Source organism: Lacerta agilis, chromosome 4, assembly GCF_009819535.1.
Source record: "Lacerta agilis isolate rLacAgi1 chromosome 4, rLacAgi1.pri, whole genome shotgun sequence".
NCBI lineage: Eukaryota > Metazoa > Chordata > Lepidosauria > Squamata > Lacertidae > Lacerta > Lacerta agilis.
In genome coordinates, this window is record NC_046315.1 from 58,729,600 (window position 1) to 58,748,808 (window position 19,209).

Sequence of the window (19,209 nt, forward strand, 5' to 3'; positions counted from 1 at the left end):
ACTTGTCTTTCTTCTTTGTCTTTGAAATAAATGAAAACAAAAGGATTATTAAAGAAAACAATAAGGATTTATTCATGGAATACTATAGCAAGATGTCAGTATTAGGCCCCCAAGTTTAGATCAAGAAAACTGATTCTGAACTATGCATTCTTGTGAAGTTCACTCATGCACTCATGTTTTACAAAGAATAAATCCATTGAGAACATTGCTAGCAAGCTATTAATAATGGATTTTTTGTGTCAGAAATTAAAAATGCTTCTGTTGACTGCTGAACAAAATGTATAGTTTTGTATATATTTTTAATAGAAAGATGGGATAGAAGTGCTAACAACAAATAAAAAAAAGTAAATTTAAGGATTGAGTGCAGATTGAGGTTGCAACGCTATGCACACTTACCTAGGATTAGATCCTGCTAAGCATTCTGGAATTGACTTCCAAATAAATATGTATAGAACATCATTGTAAATTTACTGCACTTGGTATGCATTGAAATTAGTGGGACTTAAATCATGACTGACAGTGCAGTGCAATACTAGCCATGTGTACTCCGTCCCAACCCAGTTAACTTGGAATAAAGGTAAAGGTAAAGGGACCCCTGACCATCAGGTCCAGTCGTGTCCGACTCTGGGGTTGCGGCGCTCATCTCGCTCTATAGGCCGAGGGAGCCGGCGTTTGTCCGCAGACAGCTTCCGGGTCATGTGGCCAGCATGACAAAGCCGCTTCTGGTGAACCAGAGCAGCGCACGGAAACGCCGTTTACCTTCCCGCCGGAGCGGTCCCTATTTATCTACTTGCACTTTGACGTGCTTTCAAACTGCTAGGTGGGCAGGAGCTGGGACCGAGCAACCCCGTGGCAGGGATTCGAACCGCCGACCTTCTGATCAGCAAGCCCTAGACTCTGTGGTTTAACCCACAGCGCCACCTGGGTCCCTCTAACTTGGAATACTCTCCACTGAATTCAATAGGACTTACTTTTGAGTAGGCATGGCTAGACTAGTTAAGATTGAAATGGGAACTAAGAGGAACTAACTTAACCTGGAACCCATCATGTTTTGATACTTATTTATTTAACAAAATTTATATACCACTTGATTGATTGATTATAAGAAAAACCTCTAAGTGGTTAAAAATAACCTCTAAATATTGTGACAGTGCAGTATATTTCAGTGTTGGGCTTAACTCAAGCTTCAGGGGAAAAGTATGAAAATGGACTTTACTTTTGAGAAACCTTTCTGAAATAAATGTTTACAGGGACGGTGCAGCAGAGTTTCTAAGGGTGATATTCAACTAAGCTTTACTCAAAGTAGACCCATTAATACACAGCCTTCATTTATGTTACAGTAACCATTGTTCCTTGTTTGCATGGGGTATGGAAGGGTGGATATATATCAGTTTTTAAAATACCTAATTTTTTGTTAGTCTCTTGGAGTATTTTGAAGTATGTCAAGGAAAACAGGATAACAAAGGAATAGCAAGAGAAGGAAAATCTAACGTTCTAAGTACAAAAAACCCCTATTAGTTGGATAAATAAAAACCTATTAGTTGGACTGAAAAGGTATTTAATTATTTGAAAATGGGAATTATAAAATACTTGATAAAATATGCCAAAGGATAAATACTAGTAGACAGAAGACTTAAGGACATGAAAGGTTTTTAAAAAAAAACCTGTCAGGCAAACATCAAGAGCAACTTGACAACAGAAAGCTGAAGAATGAAATGATACTTTGCTAATATTTAGAATGACATTGAACTGGACACTTTAAAAGCAGAATGCATTTTTCATTTCTCCATCATTGACATGATTTGGTTGAATTCCAAGACAGTGAACACCTTGCTGTACAATTTTGTCTAGTGTCAAACTTTTGCAGTACAATTTTGTCTACTGGGACAGATGACTGGGATGGGATAAAAAAGAAAGATACTCACTGTGTATAGCTAGTGGCATAACAGAAAGGAAGCATTTGAAAAAGCTGCCAGAAGTAGATCAAACTACAAAAGGAAAAAAGAAAAGAAAAAACTGTTTCAGTAAGCCATATAGCACTGCATCATAGTGAGGTTTCCCTTTAGAAAAAGAATAACGAAAAAGCTCCGTCTGTCAAATGTTATGTTAGTCATGGCACTTTCCTTGTAATTCAAATTAAAAGGTATTCCTTCTAATATTAATGCCATTTACGTACATGTCTCAGGTGAAAGGGTGATTGTTTATTTAAAATATTTATATCCCATCTTTCCTCCAAAAAGTTCAAGGTGGCTGCAAGATAAAATGATAAATTAATACTAAAACTGCAGCAGGAAATAACAGAATACATAAGGACAGGTGAAATCAGTTCCATAAAATAGTGATGCCTAAAGTTTCCTAAAAAGGAAGGGGTTTTTTTCTTAACCAATTTACAATCAACCAATAGAGAAGAAGCAAGGCAGGCTACCCTTGGGAGAGAATTCTGAGACCTGCTACTTGTGGGGTTTTTTTTAACTGCCTTTTATTTTTATTTTTAAAATATTTTTATTAAAGATTTTCAAAGGTAGTACAATGTCTCTCTCGTATTTTTCCTTATAACATTTTTACAAATCAGTGTTGTTGAGACGTTAGGAAAAAAAGGGGGAGAGAGGTGGGTGGGACGGGGAGATAGGTGTGGTGGGGTGACGAAGTTTCTTTTTTACTTGATATGAGTAGGGTGACGAAGTTTCTTTTTTACTTGATATGAGTAGGGTTTGGTGTCAGCATTGTTTATGTAGGTTCTCTGTTGTTTGCTTGTGCTCCTTTGGCGGTGAGAGAGGTCGGGGTTGGCGTGGGATGTGATTGTTCATTTGTGGTTGGCTGTGGTGATCTTTGGTTTCCTGTGTGAGTGGGGTTGGTGGGTGTTTTGGATCAGGTTAGCCATATTGATTTGTATGCCGTCGGTAGATTTTTGTCATTGTCTTGTTGGGCTGTGTGTGTGATGAGGGGGAACCATACCGGGGTGAAGGTGTCTTCTTCTGTTTGTCCCCATGTCAGTTTCAGCTTACTGGTTAGTTTTTCTAGTAGGGCTGTTTCCCATACTACTTGGTACCATTGGTCCATGTTTACTCCGAACTCATAATCCATCTACTCTCAGCATCCAGAAACATCATAACCAGACACTTGTGGATTTTTTTAAAATTCTGTTTTGTTAAAATGCCTACTAGTTAAATCAGCTTGGGTAGCTCAGTTGGTTAGAGCATGGCACGGTGCTGATGAGCTTACAAAGAGAGCACCCCCCCCTTTTAAATTCATATGAAACATGCCTGCTACAGACCAATCCATCCCTACTCAGCAGTTTATTCCAGTGAGTTTAATGGGGTTTAAAAGGTAAAGGGACCCCTGACCATTAGGTTCAGTCGCGGACGACTCTGGGGTTGCGGTGCTCATCTCGCTTTACTGGCTGAGGGAGCCGGCATACAGCTTCTGGGTCATGTGGCCAGCATGACTAAGCCGCTTCTGGTGAACCAGAGCAGTGCACGGAAACGCCGTTTACCTTCCCACCGGAGCGGTACCTATTTATCTACTTGCACTTTGACGTGCTTTCGAACTGCTAGGTAGACAGGAGCTGGGACCAAGCAACGGGAGCTCACCCCGTCACGGGGATTTGAACCGCCAACCTTCTGATAGGCAAGCCCTAGGCTCTGTGGTTTAACCCACAGCACCACCCGCATTCTGATAATTAAATAACATCCCTGTGTTTTTTGTCTTTACAGTAGCATCCCAAGCCCTAACATGAAGTGTTTTTGCAGCTCTTTATTAGCCAGTTTTGGGTCTGAATTTTTAGAGCAATATCATTGGTTTGTGGACTTGGGTATTCCACAAACAGGGCCAGCTCTCCAAAAGGCTCTAGATTGCTCATGTCTTAAGTAGATGTCCCTTAGTAGTAATGGATTTTTGCTCTTTCCTGACATTAACTATGAAGAATAAGTTCTTTTCCTAACACTGACAAGTAACCAATTTAAATCAAATTAACATAAAACTAAGTTATTTTTAATAAGATGTAATCCATGCATTTCAAAACAACAACACCCCCAAGCGGCTTTTTATTAAGAGAATGGTTGAGGAAATCTGTGTAAAGAGTCTTCTGTGGTCCCATTAACCTCTCCCAATTTTTGCAAGGTCAGCTGCTGGTGTGGAATAGTTTCTTTTAAATTATTTACTCTTTCTTGTTTGCATTTTGACTAAATTCTGTGACATTGGTTTACTGAAACCTTCATGGGTGACTGCCTATATTACTATTTATTTTACTACTTTTATGCCATACGACCTGTATTTTATTTTGTAATAATCTCCCCGTTTCCTTCATTGCTGTTTTGCTGAACTATTCCCATTACTACTCCAAAGAAGAAACTAATCTACAGGGTGTATACAGCTTCCCAGGGAGCCTTCAGACTTAGATTTTATTGCTTATAGTAGAGGTAATCTACACTGTGTATTTTTATTTTTCAGGAAATTGAAGCAGCCGTGATAGCTAAACAGCCGGATGTGGAAGGGATTTTGTCTAAAGGGCATCATTTATACAAAGAAAAACCAGCCACTCAACCCGTAACGGTAATGAAGCAACCTTCGTAATATCTATTACTGCATAATGGGTTATGCCTCCCCTGTTGTACAGTTGTCCTTGATGCAATGTATTTATTTGATACTTGGAGTCTTTCTAAGGTACCAGCGACATACATGTTATGCTTTCAGCTAAAGCTTTTTTATACTTCATTTTTATTGCTTATTCTTATATCCCACCCGCCATCACTTTCATGATCCCAGAGCAGATTTTAAAAAGTAAAATATAAAAACCCCAATATTTAAAATAGTACAATAATTTAATAAAGTTTCCAGCTCAACTCATAATGGATCAGTCCCCATTGCGAGAATAAAAATAAATAATTACTCTTGGAAGATAGCCAACAACAGCACCAATCAAATCTCAGGAGGGAAGGAGTTGCATAGCTAGGGAGCCACTGCTGAAAAGGCTATATCGCAAGTCACAACACAATGTGCCTCATTTATAGGCTACATCATGAGAAGGGCCTAACTGCTTATCTTAATCCATGGGCAGGTTGGCATAGGGTCCCAAGTCACCCAGGGCCTTATACATTAAAGTCAACACCTTGAATTGGGAATGATAACATGTAGGCAGCTGATGCAAAAGCCTCTCTAAATCTTACTTAATTTTCAGTTTCTTCCACCTGATCAAAAAAGTAATCCCATTCAAAATGCAAACTACAATTCTGTCAGGGAAAACCAGTGCTTTTTTCCCCTGGGGGGGATGCATGGGTACACATACACCTAAACATTTTGTGAATCTAAGTTTGGCTTCATTGAGGGGCAGTATTTCAATATGAGTTGGAAAATGAGAGTATCCCTAAACATAGAAAAAATGCACCCATCATGTGTGAAGAGTGTGTGAGGTGGGTAGGAGACAGGAGGAGGAGGCTGGGCCACCTTCTATGCAATCTTCCTTCCTTTATTTGCCATTCATGGGCTGCCTTCTGCCAGGTTTTTTCCACTTCTTCCATCAAATTGAGTAGCATGGGTCCCCTTCTGCTAAAGTAGCTCCGGGTATGTTTGAGGATCTAGACTTTGATGGGTCATTATAATAATTTTTTGGTTAAATCAGATTTCTGTTGCAGCTACCATATTTAGCACTGAAGCAGGATAAAATGTATGACCATAGTTTAAATCAGCTCCAGATTCTATAGATTGATAGTCTGTGATAAGAGGTTTGCCCTTGCTTATAAAGTTAAGGTGCATCATACTCTGAGTCTATTTTTTCTTCATGTTTGCTTTTTTAATTCTAAAATGTGAGCTGTTTGATTTTTAAAATATCATTTACTTCCTACAGATACAATGCAATGGATTGAATCCAGACATGCTCAAAATAGTTTCTTTGCACAGAAAAAAAGGGTTTCAAGGAAGAAAAATTTATCAATCTTCCTTCCCTGAGCACCTGCCCATATCTCCCCAAAAGCTGCTCTTGAAGGTTGGAAGACCTCTAGAACAGTGTGGAGAGTGTTGCTGGTGGCCGCAGGGGTGTTGGTGAAAACTATCCTGTGCCTCCATTGTATCCCAGTTCCTTTTGTGAATAGAAGGAGCAAGTCTGGAATCCAATTCCAATCCATTAATTCAAACCATCACACCCATATCTTTTGCCCAAATTAAAATACAGTCCTCCCGGCTTCCGGCGGCGGACGCCATTATGGGTGGTCGTGGGTTGCTTCGGCTGCGAAGCACCCAGTTCATCCCGGGGGTCAGGAGCCCTGCAGCCGCATAGCGGGGCTCCGGTTGGGGTGCGGGAAGAGCGTCCCGCACCCTGGGCTCCCCGGCTGTGCCCGTTGTGGCTCCGAACCCTTCCCCCGCGCCCCCTGTAAAGGGGGAGTGGGGGTGAAGGGACGACGGAGCCGGGCTATAGGGGACATGCCCCAACCGGGATGGAAATGCGGCGGCAAAGCCTGTGATGAGCGTCTAAATTCTACCTGTCATTAAGGAGCTGATAAGAACCCAGAGGCTGTGAGTAATTGATTGACTCTTTGTATTCCTGGAACGCTCTGGGGGAAAGAAGAAAGGCAGCCCGCCTCCCTCCCTTCGAGTGGGGAAAGAGATTAACCCTTTAAGTGACTGCTGCTACAACAATCAATAGAAAGTACTTGGAATTTGAAAACTGAGTCTGTTGAGATCTCCCTTCGGGGGTTAACTGGGGAAAAAATATCTCCGTTTGAAGTTTTGGTCTTTATACTCCGGCTTCGGAGAAATGGCGGCGACTTGGTTTGTCGTGGGAAAAAATTGAAACAAAGGAAGGAAGAGACAGGAACTGAAATCTGATACTCACCCTCTCTCTTAAAATGCTGGACTTTGTGATTGCGCTGGCATCGAACTCTGATTTAAGGGATGAGGAAATGCTCACTATCTTGCAGATGGAATTGCTTAATCGGAAACTACAGGTCTTGAGTGGAATTATTCATAAAAAGGATGTACTTTCCACAGAGGAGGCCTTTCAAAAGTTTTACACAATGGAATCAAGCCTTGGCAAAGAGCTGGGAGGGGCGCTTGGAGAATGGTCTGAAATGGCTGGGCGAACCCGACAGGAAAAGGAACTTGAAACGGGAAAATTTACAATATCCAGACCCCGAGGTGGCAGCTCGGGGGCAAGGGACATGGAATTAAGATTTTTACAAGAAGAAGGAGGAAAAAAATCGGAGGAGCCCAGATTGGAGATGAGGAACGCCCTGAGGCTCGATGCTGGGTTTGTTGTGGACGTTGCCTGGATCTGTGGACACTCAGAGGAAGACAAAGGGAGATTTGGCTGTGGAGAAAGACAGGAAAAGACAATGGATAGAGGGGGAGTGGGTTGAAGTACTAGATGTATAATTTAAATGGTCTGCCATGGTATCCGAAATCGGAGTGTGAAGTCTGTTAATTACAAGTTTATTTTAATTAAGCAAGGAGATATTGAATTTTAAGTTAAAAGCAGCATGATAAAGGACAGAAGAAATAAGTTTAGCTATAAGAATATTTGGTTATGATTTAGGTTATAATGCAAAGATTGAGATAAGTATGTTTTCTTTTTTTAAGTAAAGTTAAATCTTTTTATAGAAAAAAGTTGTTAAGGAAATAGTATATTGAATTAAAACCGAAGGTGAAAAGGCGGGGGAAGTCAAATGTCAAGATTCAGAACTAGAATTTTTTTTTTGTCTAAGGTATATAAGCAAGAAGAAAAATCCTGACTTTATGTGTATTTGTATTTGTTTTTGTATTTGTAGGTGTGGGGTTGGGTTTGTGTTATATTATGAAAATGCTAATAAAATCTTGTTAAAAATAAAATAAAAAAAATACAGTCCTCCCAAGACTATTTCACTTAATAATGAAGTTGAGATTCCTGGAAGAGTGGCGCTTAGCCGCCCTCGCTATTTTATTCAAGTTGGCACCCCAGTAGTAGCAGTGTGGGAAGATGGGGATGTTTAACTCTGTCCCATTTCACTGATGACTCCCTATCTCAGCTGCTAGTAGTACCATGTTTGAAATCCTAAATCCTGCAGGTATTTGTACTTTTCTTATTGAAGGGATAGCATCAGCTTTCAGTGGTGAGCCATATAGCTCATAGCTATCTAATTCCACGTACAGTTCATCTCTTTACCATGTGCAACTACACATGAATACAGTCAGTGCTTTCAAATATATAATGGAAATATTTTTTAAAATAAATAAAGTTATGCAGTTTCCTATGGTGGAGGAACATATCCATCATCTGTGTACTCTATTTATTACAAGGATGACTAATAGTTCTTTCTACACAAAACATGAGCAGATTTAATTTGCTACATATATGAAAAGAAACATTTAGACTGAAGAGTACATTATGCTCAAAAGCCATGTTTCTTATATATGCTGAAGCTTATTTTAGTAAATACAGGTAATATTAAATAATTCTACTGGTAGTCTGTTGCCAGTAACATGGTTTTTTCTTTGGAATACATTTTGCATACTTATTAGGCAGTGTTGCACAGTTTAATATAAATAATTATTTGGGCAATAATTTATCAGCGTCCAATGTTATGTGTGTATGTACATGTGTAGCTCTTAAATTGTGGCTATCTTTGAAGTAATAGAAACATGGATTTCTCCTGAATTTTAGTTCTTAAATTTTCACACTGCTGTTTGCTTAATTAGACATACTGAGAAGCTATTTTTTTCCCTTCAGTGACTATCATACATATAGCAACAGAACAGTGTGCACATGATGTCACTGAACTAGAATTACTTTCTAGATGCTTCAAATTCACACATTCAGATTACCTTGGGGCTTTCACAAATTGATATTGTACTGCTTACTGTGCAAAGTGTTTTGTCCTGACATAGTTTTAGTTCTGAGAACTATTTTAATCTCAAGGTCCAGAAATGGATATTAACACAAATTTCACAGAGTGTACAAATATTCTTACTTTTTATTAAAGTAATTCACATATGGGTAAGCAATTGCGGGGGCGGGGATGAGTAGAAACTAGGACTGATCCAAAGTGTGGGGTCAGGGAAGCACTTTTTAAAAAAAACTTCAGGTGATGGCTTACCTTTCAGCAATATTAGGAGTATTGTTCCAAAAGAGTACAAGTGTTTATCTTTTCAGGCAACAGTGATTCATAAATCATTGCTCTCATTCTTTATTAACTTACTTGGACAAATTGCCTATGTTGCATCACAAAGTGATTGTATTCTTGCATGATTTACTAACTGGTATGGATTCCCAAAATAGTGCTGAATTCTAGAAGATTAGGGAAGCAATGGAAACTAACAAGTACTGACCAAGGTGAACAAGTGGAATTCAGAAAATCAGCCACCAAGACCATAAATTTGACCCTGAAAAATGAAAAAGATGCAACACTTATTGCAGTACTTGTTGCAAGGTCTAGCATCTGTAATTGGCAGGGTTGAGTACCTGCTGAGTCAAGAAGGCAGGTTAGCATTTTAAAGATCAGAAGCAACTACCACTGCTCCCTATTCCACTTTACTTTGCACAGAAGCCTACCTGAATGCTTATGGCAATGGGAAAATGGACACACTGGGGAAAGGAGTGAGCACATCATCCTAGTCTGCAGCTCACATCTTGCTACTTATTAGCACTAGTTTTGTCCCATCACTTCTCACAAAAGCCTGGTTAGCTGATCTTAGCCCATGCATCTCAAATGGGCACATCAGAGCTAGAAGCCTAGGCAACACCTGGATTGAGTGACTGGAGTTTTGTATTCAGTGGCCATTGACTGGGGTCCCTGTGTATGAGTGTGGGGCAGAGAGAGGGGGTTCTGTGTGCATGCAAGTCACTGCTTCAGCTCTCCCTACTAGGTCTTATGGAAACCTGGCTCCAGCTGTGCTTAGTACAGATTGCTAGATGTAAACGAAGGCACAAAGCCACACACAGCAGTGGGTGGGCGCTCCAAGACAGTATTTCAGTGGATACCAGAACAACCATACTCATTCACATACATATGCTAATTCTCTTTTCTCACAATTAAAACGTGCTTGAGGGTGTAGAAGATTAAATGTTATCAATAGTTGATGAATTGTGTGTCTCATCATACTATTACTCTGTACCATAAGAATGGAATACCTGAACACTCTCATTCAAATATTTACAGCTACTGTTTTGTCAGATGACAAAATAGTAGCCTAGATTTCTTCACTGTTCTTTCTTCATTTGTTTGACAATTCTTTGTTCCTCAATAAATGAGTTGAACTGTAATAAAATGAGGAAAAATGGGTCCCCAATACTTAGCACGGGAGGCAAGATATCTAGATCTTGTTGACACAAAGCAATTGCTAAGGGCAAACAGAAAAGAGGGCAGTCAAATCTGCCAGTTACCATTTCCTCAAATAAGTACTGTAAATTGACAACATTATGAGAAGTTTTCAGCTACACATACATTCAGTCATCCTCAATGTCTTAGCTACTTTAAAAAAAAAAATTAAGTTGGGGAACAGCACTGTTTTCAGAATTTACACTATCTGATTTCACCAAATGTCAAATTGTGTTTAAAATACCATACATTACATGTGAACGTTGGCTACTGCCACTCTGTTTGGGGATATAATAATAGGTTTGATAGAAGACTCTGTGGGGGTATTATCTTCTCTTTCTTTCTTGCTTACAAAAGGCACTGAATTTCAAAGATATACAGGATCCCTGTTCTGCAGTCCTTTTGAAGCTACGTTTGTCTCCAGTGAGGACTGAATCCCTAGATTTTGTTTTTGTTTTTTAATAAAATTAATACTAGGGGTTGAATGATCAATTTTATTTGGGACTACAACATTTATACCCTCATCAGCTATGATCAAGATGGAAATCTCCTTTCCTGTGCTACAATTAGTTTTTGAGGGAACACTTCCATTGACATCAATGGAGGTATTGCAAAATTATTATTTTTTAAACCAGAAGTGGTTGCTAACCACACAATTGGAGTAATGTTTGGCCTGCAAGGGAACTACATGTTATGTTACTGGAACTTCCTCTACCTGCTTTAATAATGCCCAGGATTCTTTTCCCATTTCCCAGCACAGAGCAGTTCAGATTACTCCCAAGTAAGGATATGCTTTAAATTTAAATTTTCCAATTTTCTGCTTCATTATCATATGTGCTATTTTAACAGAATGACATATAATATAAAAAAGCTGTGCTGTACACAAGATACTTTTTCATCCCAGGTCTTTATGAAATGTTTAATATATCTGTCTTCCCATTTCAGAGAAAATTAGAAGATTTAAATACTGACTGGAAAGCAGTAAACCATTTAATACAAGTGTTGAAAGGAAAGCCAGTGTCTGGGCCCTCAGGAATTGTATCATCTGCTGTTGGTAAGTACTTTGATGTTTCAGTAATCTTCAAAGTTTATACGTAAATGTTAAAATGAAGGTATATTTCTTATGCTGGTGAGAAAGCTGATGCTGAAAGCCATAAAAAGAACATTGATATTTATTATTTTCTATGGCTGCTCTATTGGCCTACTGAAGGAATATTCACACTACAAAGGCATAGTGATTTGAAATTAGTTCAGTTGTTATGGCTTTCCTCCAAGAATGTTTAGAATTGTACTTTGAGGAGGGTGTTGAAAATACTTGACATTTGTTTCCTAGGAAGGAAGAATAGCTATTGAATTAGTATTACTTCATCTGTGGTGCAGATATACTCTAAGACAAAGTACAGTGGTGCCTCTGGTTAATAATAATAATAATAATAATTATTATTATTTGTACCCCGCCCATCTGGCTGGATTTCCCCAGCCACTCTGGGCGGCTTCCAACAGAAATCAAATACAAAAATATCAAACATTAAAAACTTCCCTAAAAGGGGCTGCCTTCAGGTTTTTTCTGAATGTCAGGTAGTTGTTTATTTCCCTGACCTGTGATGGGAGGGCGTTCCACAGGGCGGGCGCCACTACCGAGAAGGCCCTCTGCCTGGTTCCCTGTAGTTTTGCTTCTCGCAGTGAGGGAACCGACAGAAGGCCCTCGGCGCTGGATCTCAGTGTCCGGGCTGAATGATGGGGTGGAGACGCTCCTTCAGGTATACAGGACCGAGGCCGTTTAGGGCTTTAAAGGTCAGCACCAACACTTTGAATTGTGCTCGGAAACGTACTGGGAGCCAATGCAGATCTCTCAGGACCGGTGTTATGTGGTCCCGGCGGCCACTCCCAGTCACCAGTCTAGCTGCCGCATTTTGGATTAATTGCAGTTTCCGGGTCACCTTCAAAGGTAGCCCCACATAGAGCGCATTGCAGTAGTCTAAGCAGGAGATAACCAGAGCATGCACCACCTTGGTGAGACAGTCCGCGGGCAGGTAGGGTCTCAGCCTGCGTACCAGGTGGAGCTGGTAGACAGCTGCCCTGGATACAGAATTAACCTGCGCTTCCATGGACAGCTGTGAGTCCAAAATGACTCCCAGGCTGCGCACCTGGTCCTTCAGGGGCACAGTTACCCCATTCAGGACCAGGGAATCCTCCACACCTGCCCTCCTCCTGTCCCCCAAAAACAGTACTTCTGTCTTGTCAGGATTCAACCTCAATCTGTTAGCCGCCATCCATCCTCCAACCGCCTCCAGGCACTCACACAGGCCCTTCACGGCCTTCACTGGTTCTGATTTGAAAGAGAGGTAGAGCTGGGTATCATCTGCATACTGATGAACACCCAGCCCAAACCCCCTGATGATCTCTCCCAGCGGCTTCATATAGATATTAAAAAGCATGGGGGAGAGGACAGAACCCTGAGGCACCCCACAAGTGAGAGCCCAGGGGTCTGAACACTCATCCCCCACCACCACTTTCTGAACACGGCCCAGGAGGAAGGAGCGGAACCACTGTATAACAGTGCCTCCAGCTCCCAACCCCTCTAGCCGGTCTAGAAGGATGTTATGGTCGATGGTGTCAAAGGCCGCTGAGAGATCCAGCAGAACTAGGAAACAGCTCTCACCTTTGTCCCTAGCCCGCCGGAGATCATCGACCAGCGCGACCAAGGCGGTTTCAGTCCCATGGTGAGGCCTGAATCCCGATTGGAAGGGATCCAAATGGTCCGCTTCTTCCAGGCGTGCCTGGAGTTGTTCAGCAACCACCCGCTCAATCACCTTGCCCAAGAATGGTAGATTTGAGACTGGGCGATAGTTGGCCATATTGGCCGGGTCTAAAGATGTTTTTTTAAGAAGCGGTTTAATGACCACCTCTTTCAGCGGGGCTGGGAAGGCTCCCTCACAGAGGGAAGCATTCACCACCCCGCGCAGCCCATCGCCCAGCCCCTCCCGGCTAGCTTTTATAAGCCAGGATGGGCAAGGATCAAGGAGACAGGTGGTTGGTTTCACTCGTCCAAGCAGCCTGTCCACATCCTCGGAGGTAACAGACTGAAATTGATCCCACGCAACTGGACTAGACAGGACTCTGGCACTCTCCCGCCCTGGCCCTGCTCCCACGGTGGAGTCTATCTCTTTCCGAATCTGAGCGATTTTATCCGCAAAAAACTTTGCAAACGCATTGCAGGAGATCTTGGGGTCCCTACCAGGCCCCGATGACGAAGGTGGCTCCGATAGATTCCGAACCACCTGAAAGAGTCTCCTGCTGCTATTTTCCGCAGATGCAATAGAGGCGGTGAAGAAAGTCTTCTTTGCCGTCGCTATCGCCACTTGGTAGGCTCGACGTTGAGCTCTAACCTGTGTTCGGTCGGATTCAGAATGGGTTTTCTGCCACCAGCGCTCTAGCCGTCTCAACGATTGTTTCATCGCCCTCAGCTCCGGGGAAAACCACGGGGCTGTCCGGGCTCCATGCAACCGGAGAGGGCGCTTCGGAGCCAAACAGTCAATAGCCCTGGTTAGCTCCACATTCCAGCGGGCCACCAGGGAATCGGCTGAAAGGCCATCAACATGGGATAAAGTATCCCCTACCACTCTCTGGAAACCATTTGGATCCATTAAGTGGTGGGGGCGGACCATCCGAATTGGTCCCACCTCCCTGCAGAGGGGAAGGGTTGCGGAGAAGTCCAGTTGCACCAGGAAGCGAACTTAATTTGTTCCAGCGGTCCGTTCTTAACCTGAAACCATTCTTAACCTGAGGTACCACTTTAGCTAATGGGGCCTCCCACTGCTGCTGCGCTGCCGGCGCTCAATTTCTGTTCTCATCCTGGGGCAAAGTTCTTAACCCGAGGTACTACTTCCAGGTTAGCGATGTCTGTAACCCGAGGTGTTTGTAACCTGAGGTGTTTGTAACCCGAGGTACCACTGTAATGGAATTATTAAATTTAGTTCATAAATTGATTTATAGGTTGTCCTGGATAAGAGTTTTTTAAAAAGAAGGCTACTTCCTGTTATAGGGACGCAGGTGGCGCTGTGGTCTAAACCACTGAGCCTAGGGCTTGCCAGTCAGAAGGTTGGTGGTTCGAATCCCCGGGGCGGGGTGAGCTCCTGTTGTCCGGTCCCAGCTCCTGCCCACCTAGCAGTTTGAAAGCATGTCAAAGTGCAAGTAGATAAATAGGTGCCGCTCTGGCGGGAAGGTAAACGGCGTTTCTGTGCGCTGCTCTGGTTCGCCAGAAGCTGGCCACCTGACCCGGAAGCTGTCTGTGGACAAACGCCAGCTCCCTCGGCCAGTAAAGCGACATGAGCGCCGCAACCCCAGAGTTGTCTGCGACTGGACCTAGCGGTCAGGGGTGCCTTTACCTTTACCTTTACTTCCTGTTATATGTGCTGAATGAAAGTTGAAAGATAAGTTGGGAATTAAATTTTCATTCAATTTGATGTTGCAGTTCAGTAACGGCTTGATTTTACCTCAATTCTGTTTTTTTTGTGTGTGTTTTTGGCATATGGGCTCATCCACACATCTGCTTGTCCCATGCTTTCTAACCACAGGTCTGAGAGGTTTTTCACTTGCCCTGCTGCATTCCCAGGCAAACCCTGCTGTTTACTTCTGAATCATAGCAAACGTCAGTTGGGTTTTCTGTTAATTGTTGTTTGTTCTGATTCAGGCATTGTGTCTCTTGGAATAATAATGGGTTAATATATTCCTTAAGAAACTACTTTCGTAACCTAAACCTTGTTTATTTCTTAGTATACATCTTTTATTTTAGTGAGATTTGATAACTGTTCCTAGGTCTGAGGCTTATAATTGAAAGGCAGTTTGATGGTATTGAGCTTAATATTGTACTTGCTCACACATTTGTTTAAGGATTTCTTGTACGTGGAAAGAGCAGTACAACCATTCCTAATGTCCCATAGCAGTAGCATGCCCTCCAGCATAATAAACAGAAACCATTTTTCTCACTAGGACAATCTTATCTGGCTGAATGCTATTTCAAAAGTCTCAGCACATGTTTTTGCATGCACAAGGTTCCCATTTCAGTCACCAGTACCTTGAATAAAAGGATTTTAGGAAGAACTCTGTCTGAGATTTTGGAGAATCATTGTCCAATGGAAAGTGTACCAGCTAGCAATTTGATATTTAAAATATGAATTTATGTAAACTTCACTAACCAAAGATTCCACTTGAATATCAATAATAAAAATCACACTGTAATTATGAAGGAAGGGCGGGCTTTCATTTCATTTTTTGGAAAACTAATTTGTCAACTTAAGAATAGATTTTACATTACATTGATGATCTTCTTGACCCTGAGAATACAAACTGCTTGGAAAACTGATTATGAGAAGTTGTTCCCTATGTGGTTCATGTAATTTTAACTGTGCAAGCAGAACTCCAGGAAAATATTTTTCCTGCTATGTTTAAAAGTTATTGAACCACGTAGGAAACTGTATCACAGAAAACAATTTTCCAGGTGGTTACAAGTCCAAACTGGCTATATTTTTGATGGCTACCATCAACAGTCCCTGTTCTTCATACATGCAATCACTCAGGTGAGCACCCATATGTAACAGAATCATATGGGTGGAACTTCATTCGACCAGTGCTTTATTGGAGTAACTCTCCACCTAGTCTATATATGTAGTCTGTAAACATATATATGGGATTAAGCTGCATTAAATAGTAGAACATATTTCTGAGTAAACATATATAGGATTGCATTCTGAGGAACTTTCCAATTACATTTCTGGAAGTGTTTCCGGTAATTAACAATATTTATGGCAGATGTTCCTCTTGATGCATTCAAGAAGTAGATTAGGGCATAAGGAGCAGGTTTTGTCAAGGAATGCTTGGATGTTTATGTTCACCTGCTGGAAGCATTGAAGTCTAAACAATTTGGACAGAAAAACTAAGGACCTGGCCTAAAAGAGGGAGTCTATAACTGAAGAAGGGGTCTACAGTCATCTGGCAAGAATCGTTGTCCTTTCTAGTTCTCAGGAAACAGATGCAGCTGGATAGTATGTTCAATTGGACAAGAATGAAGACCAGACTGGACCTTCTTTTCTGCCTGACTGCCAGAGGCCTATTTAGGTTTGGTCTGTTAACTGATTTTGTATAACGTTCCACGTGCCCATGCATTATCATCCAAGGACAGACTTAAGTCAGAGTCTTGCAGTAACAATTCATAACAACCTCCCCTTTTCAGATGTCTTCAAATCTTACAAAACTGAATGAATGACCTCATGTTCACATTAGCCATTCAGTGAAACAATGGCCATTAGGCACTCAAAAAGTACCATAACTATGGAGTATCATATATATGGCAAAAATGAAAAAGAAAATGCTGAGAATGCTGAGCATTGCACAGCAGTACTATTGGAATTTATCACTTTCTGGAATTTCAAACTATATAGCCTGTGGCTGTCCAGCTCAAATCAAATGGATCTGGGAAGTCATCCATAGTAATATTTGTGTAGGAAATCCATGCTGTGTGTAACAGTCCTGACTCCTGACAATGTTTTAGATCGTCTAAGGAAATTAAGATCCCGTGGGAGAGATTTTCAGATAATCCATTGGGGAGGCAAGTTTCATGACACACATGCTTAACAAATACATTATAGTACAAAACTGAATTTAGTGGTTTGATTTGAAGAATTTTCAAGGTCAGGACCCTGTTTCAAGAGAAGTTTTATTTTCAAGACAGTTGACATCGGACACAAAATGAAAGACAAACTAACCTAATAAAAAGACAAGGAGTTCAGACTAACACAGCTACTCTTTTGGAATCCATCTAATAAAGCTTTCAGATTCAATTTACTCTCTGCATATAGCTTGAGGAATCTCTGGAGGTCATTCACAGCGTGTGCTTCAACACCAACAGGGAGAAATAATGAAAAGGACTTGGATAAAAAGCTGACACTATGCCTTCAAAATTGCATGAATAAAAGCATAATACACTAGTTAATGGTCGAAATTCTCTGTGTTTTATAAGATTTTCTGTCTCAGTCTCCCTCTTAATGCATGGATTTGTTACAGTACTAGCTTAGTGAATAAACACGAAAATAAAACATGTAAGCCGGAAGTCTGATTTAAACCAATAGAAAGTATGTTGGCACTTAGTATTTAACTTATCCTGTTCCACTCCAAACACTTGGGATTAATTTCTGCAATACAGATACACAATTATGCTTTTTATGAGGAATATTTGTGACCTTTCGCTAGTATTAATAGCATTCTTTAGTGTGCAGTTCTGAACATATTTTGCCCCAATCTAGAAATAGCCTCACACAATGACATCTAGTTAACCACCTTGGAAAGCAGATGAACATTTGCACCTGTATGTAAGACCGGCAGGAAGGTTCACGCCTAATGACAGACGGCCACATGAACGTATGTATGAAAGAGAAGGGCTGTGGGGTATCACTACCTGCTTTTGCACTGACTCTGCCTACCACCAGCATGCAGCCCCCAGAAGTTTAGCCACAAGGAATTGTGTGGTTCTCTGGATGACTCCAATTTCTCTATCATAGCATATGCAAAATAATATTCTTAACAATAATAGACTAAAAACAATAGTCTATAATTTAAATATATAGTTCCCCAGCATTTTATTTTATACATAGGTTTGCTTGTATTGAATATTTTCTACCATTATAATTATAATAATTATTACTATTATTATTATTAAATTTATACACCGCCCTATACTATACCCAGAGGTCTCAGGGCGGTTCACAGAACAAAATAAAAATATAAAACCACAAAATACATAAAATAAAAACAACCCAGTCTTTTTTAGATGCTAACAAGTAACTTGTGCAAGCAAAATCAAAGGTCCAGATCTGATAAAGCTAGAGACTATTTTGTAATGATATCAAAATGAATTTTTGAACTGAGCTATGACACAAGGTTCTCAAGCAGCAGTCACTTTTGGAGGAGAGATCAGGGTGAGCTGATCAATCATCTTTAGCATGGCCTCAGGAAAGTTTCACAGGGGCTGCCACAATAACAGTAACTTACAGGAGACTGGAATTTGAGATAGTTAATCTTTCAGGAAGATTTTGAATGGAGTAATACGTCCAGCCATGTGAACTTTATTAATGGGACTCCAGATTACAAAGATAAAGTATAATCTTTAATCAGTGTCAAGGCTACTACTTAATCAGTGTCAGTGCCTGCTAAAGCCACAGCTGTAAATGGGTACAGATATGAAATTTTTGGACATCAGAGATGAAGCAGTCAACTGGCTGTTTTTAGAGCCAGTTCTTCTGCAGTTTTATCTCTAAACATTTATCTCTAAATGCCTTTATCTCTAAAACGTATCTCATCAGCATTTTAATCATGAATATGTATTGCATGTTCAAGATAATTCAGCTATTATTGCTTTTGCAGAGCTTTAAACTATTGAAATTGAGATTATGGCTTTTAAAGTTCACACCCATTTTATGTATTCAGAAACATACTTTTAAGATGCAGTGCAAAAGACTGGAAACAAGAATGGTTTCAGTGTGGAAAATTACTTTATTCTTCTCTGTGAAAAGCAGACCCAGAGTTTTGGATGTAGGTATTCTTTCCTTCCCAGCACCCTTGATGTATGCAGGACCACCTGGAGTACTGTGTCAAGTTATGGGTGCTGCGATTTAAGAAGGATATTGACAAGCTGGAGTGTATGCAGAAGATGGTGACCAGGATGATCAAGAGCCTGGAAACAAGCCTTATGAGGAATTGTTAAGGGTGTTGGGTATGTTCAGACTGGTAAAGAGGAGTCTTAGAGGAGATATGATATCCTTCTTCAAATATACAAAGGGCTGTCACAAGGAAGATGGAGCAAGATTGTTTTCTCCTGCTCTAGCGATTAGAACCTGAACTAATGGCTTTAAGTTACAAAAAAGGAGATTCT

General features: G+C 40.9%; 1 protein-coding gene across 6 annotated transcripts in view; it reads left to right on the plus strand.

Moving 5' to 3' along the window:
* The window catches only part of DMD (dystrophin), a 1,040,101-nt gene that overhangs the window by 698,766 nt on the left and 322,126 nt on the right, over nt 1-19,209 (plus strand). For all 6 annotated transcript variants that reach the window (XM_033147196.1, XM_033147200.1, XM_033147197.1 and 3 more), the window contains 2 exons: nt 4,450-4,551; nt 11,229-11,337. In XM_033147196.1, coding sequence (XP_033003087.1) covers nt 4,450-4,551; nt 11,229-11,337 — 211 coding nt within the window. The remainder of the gene's footprint in view (nt 1-4,449; nt 4,552-11,228; nt 11,338-19,209) is intronic.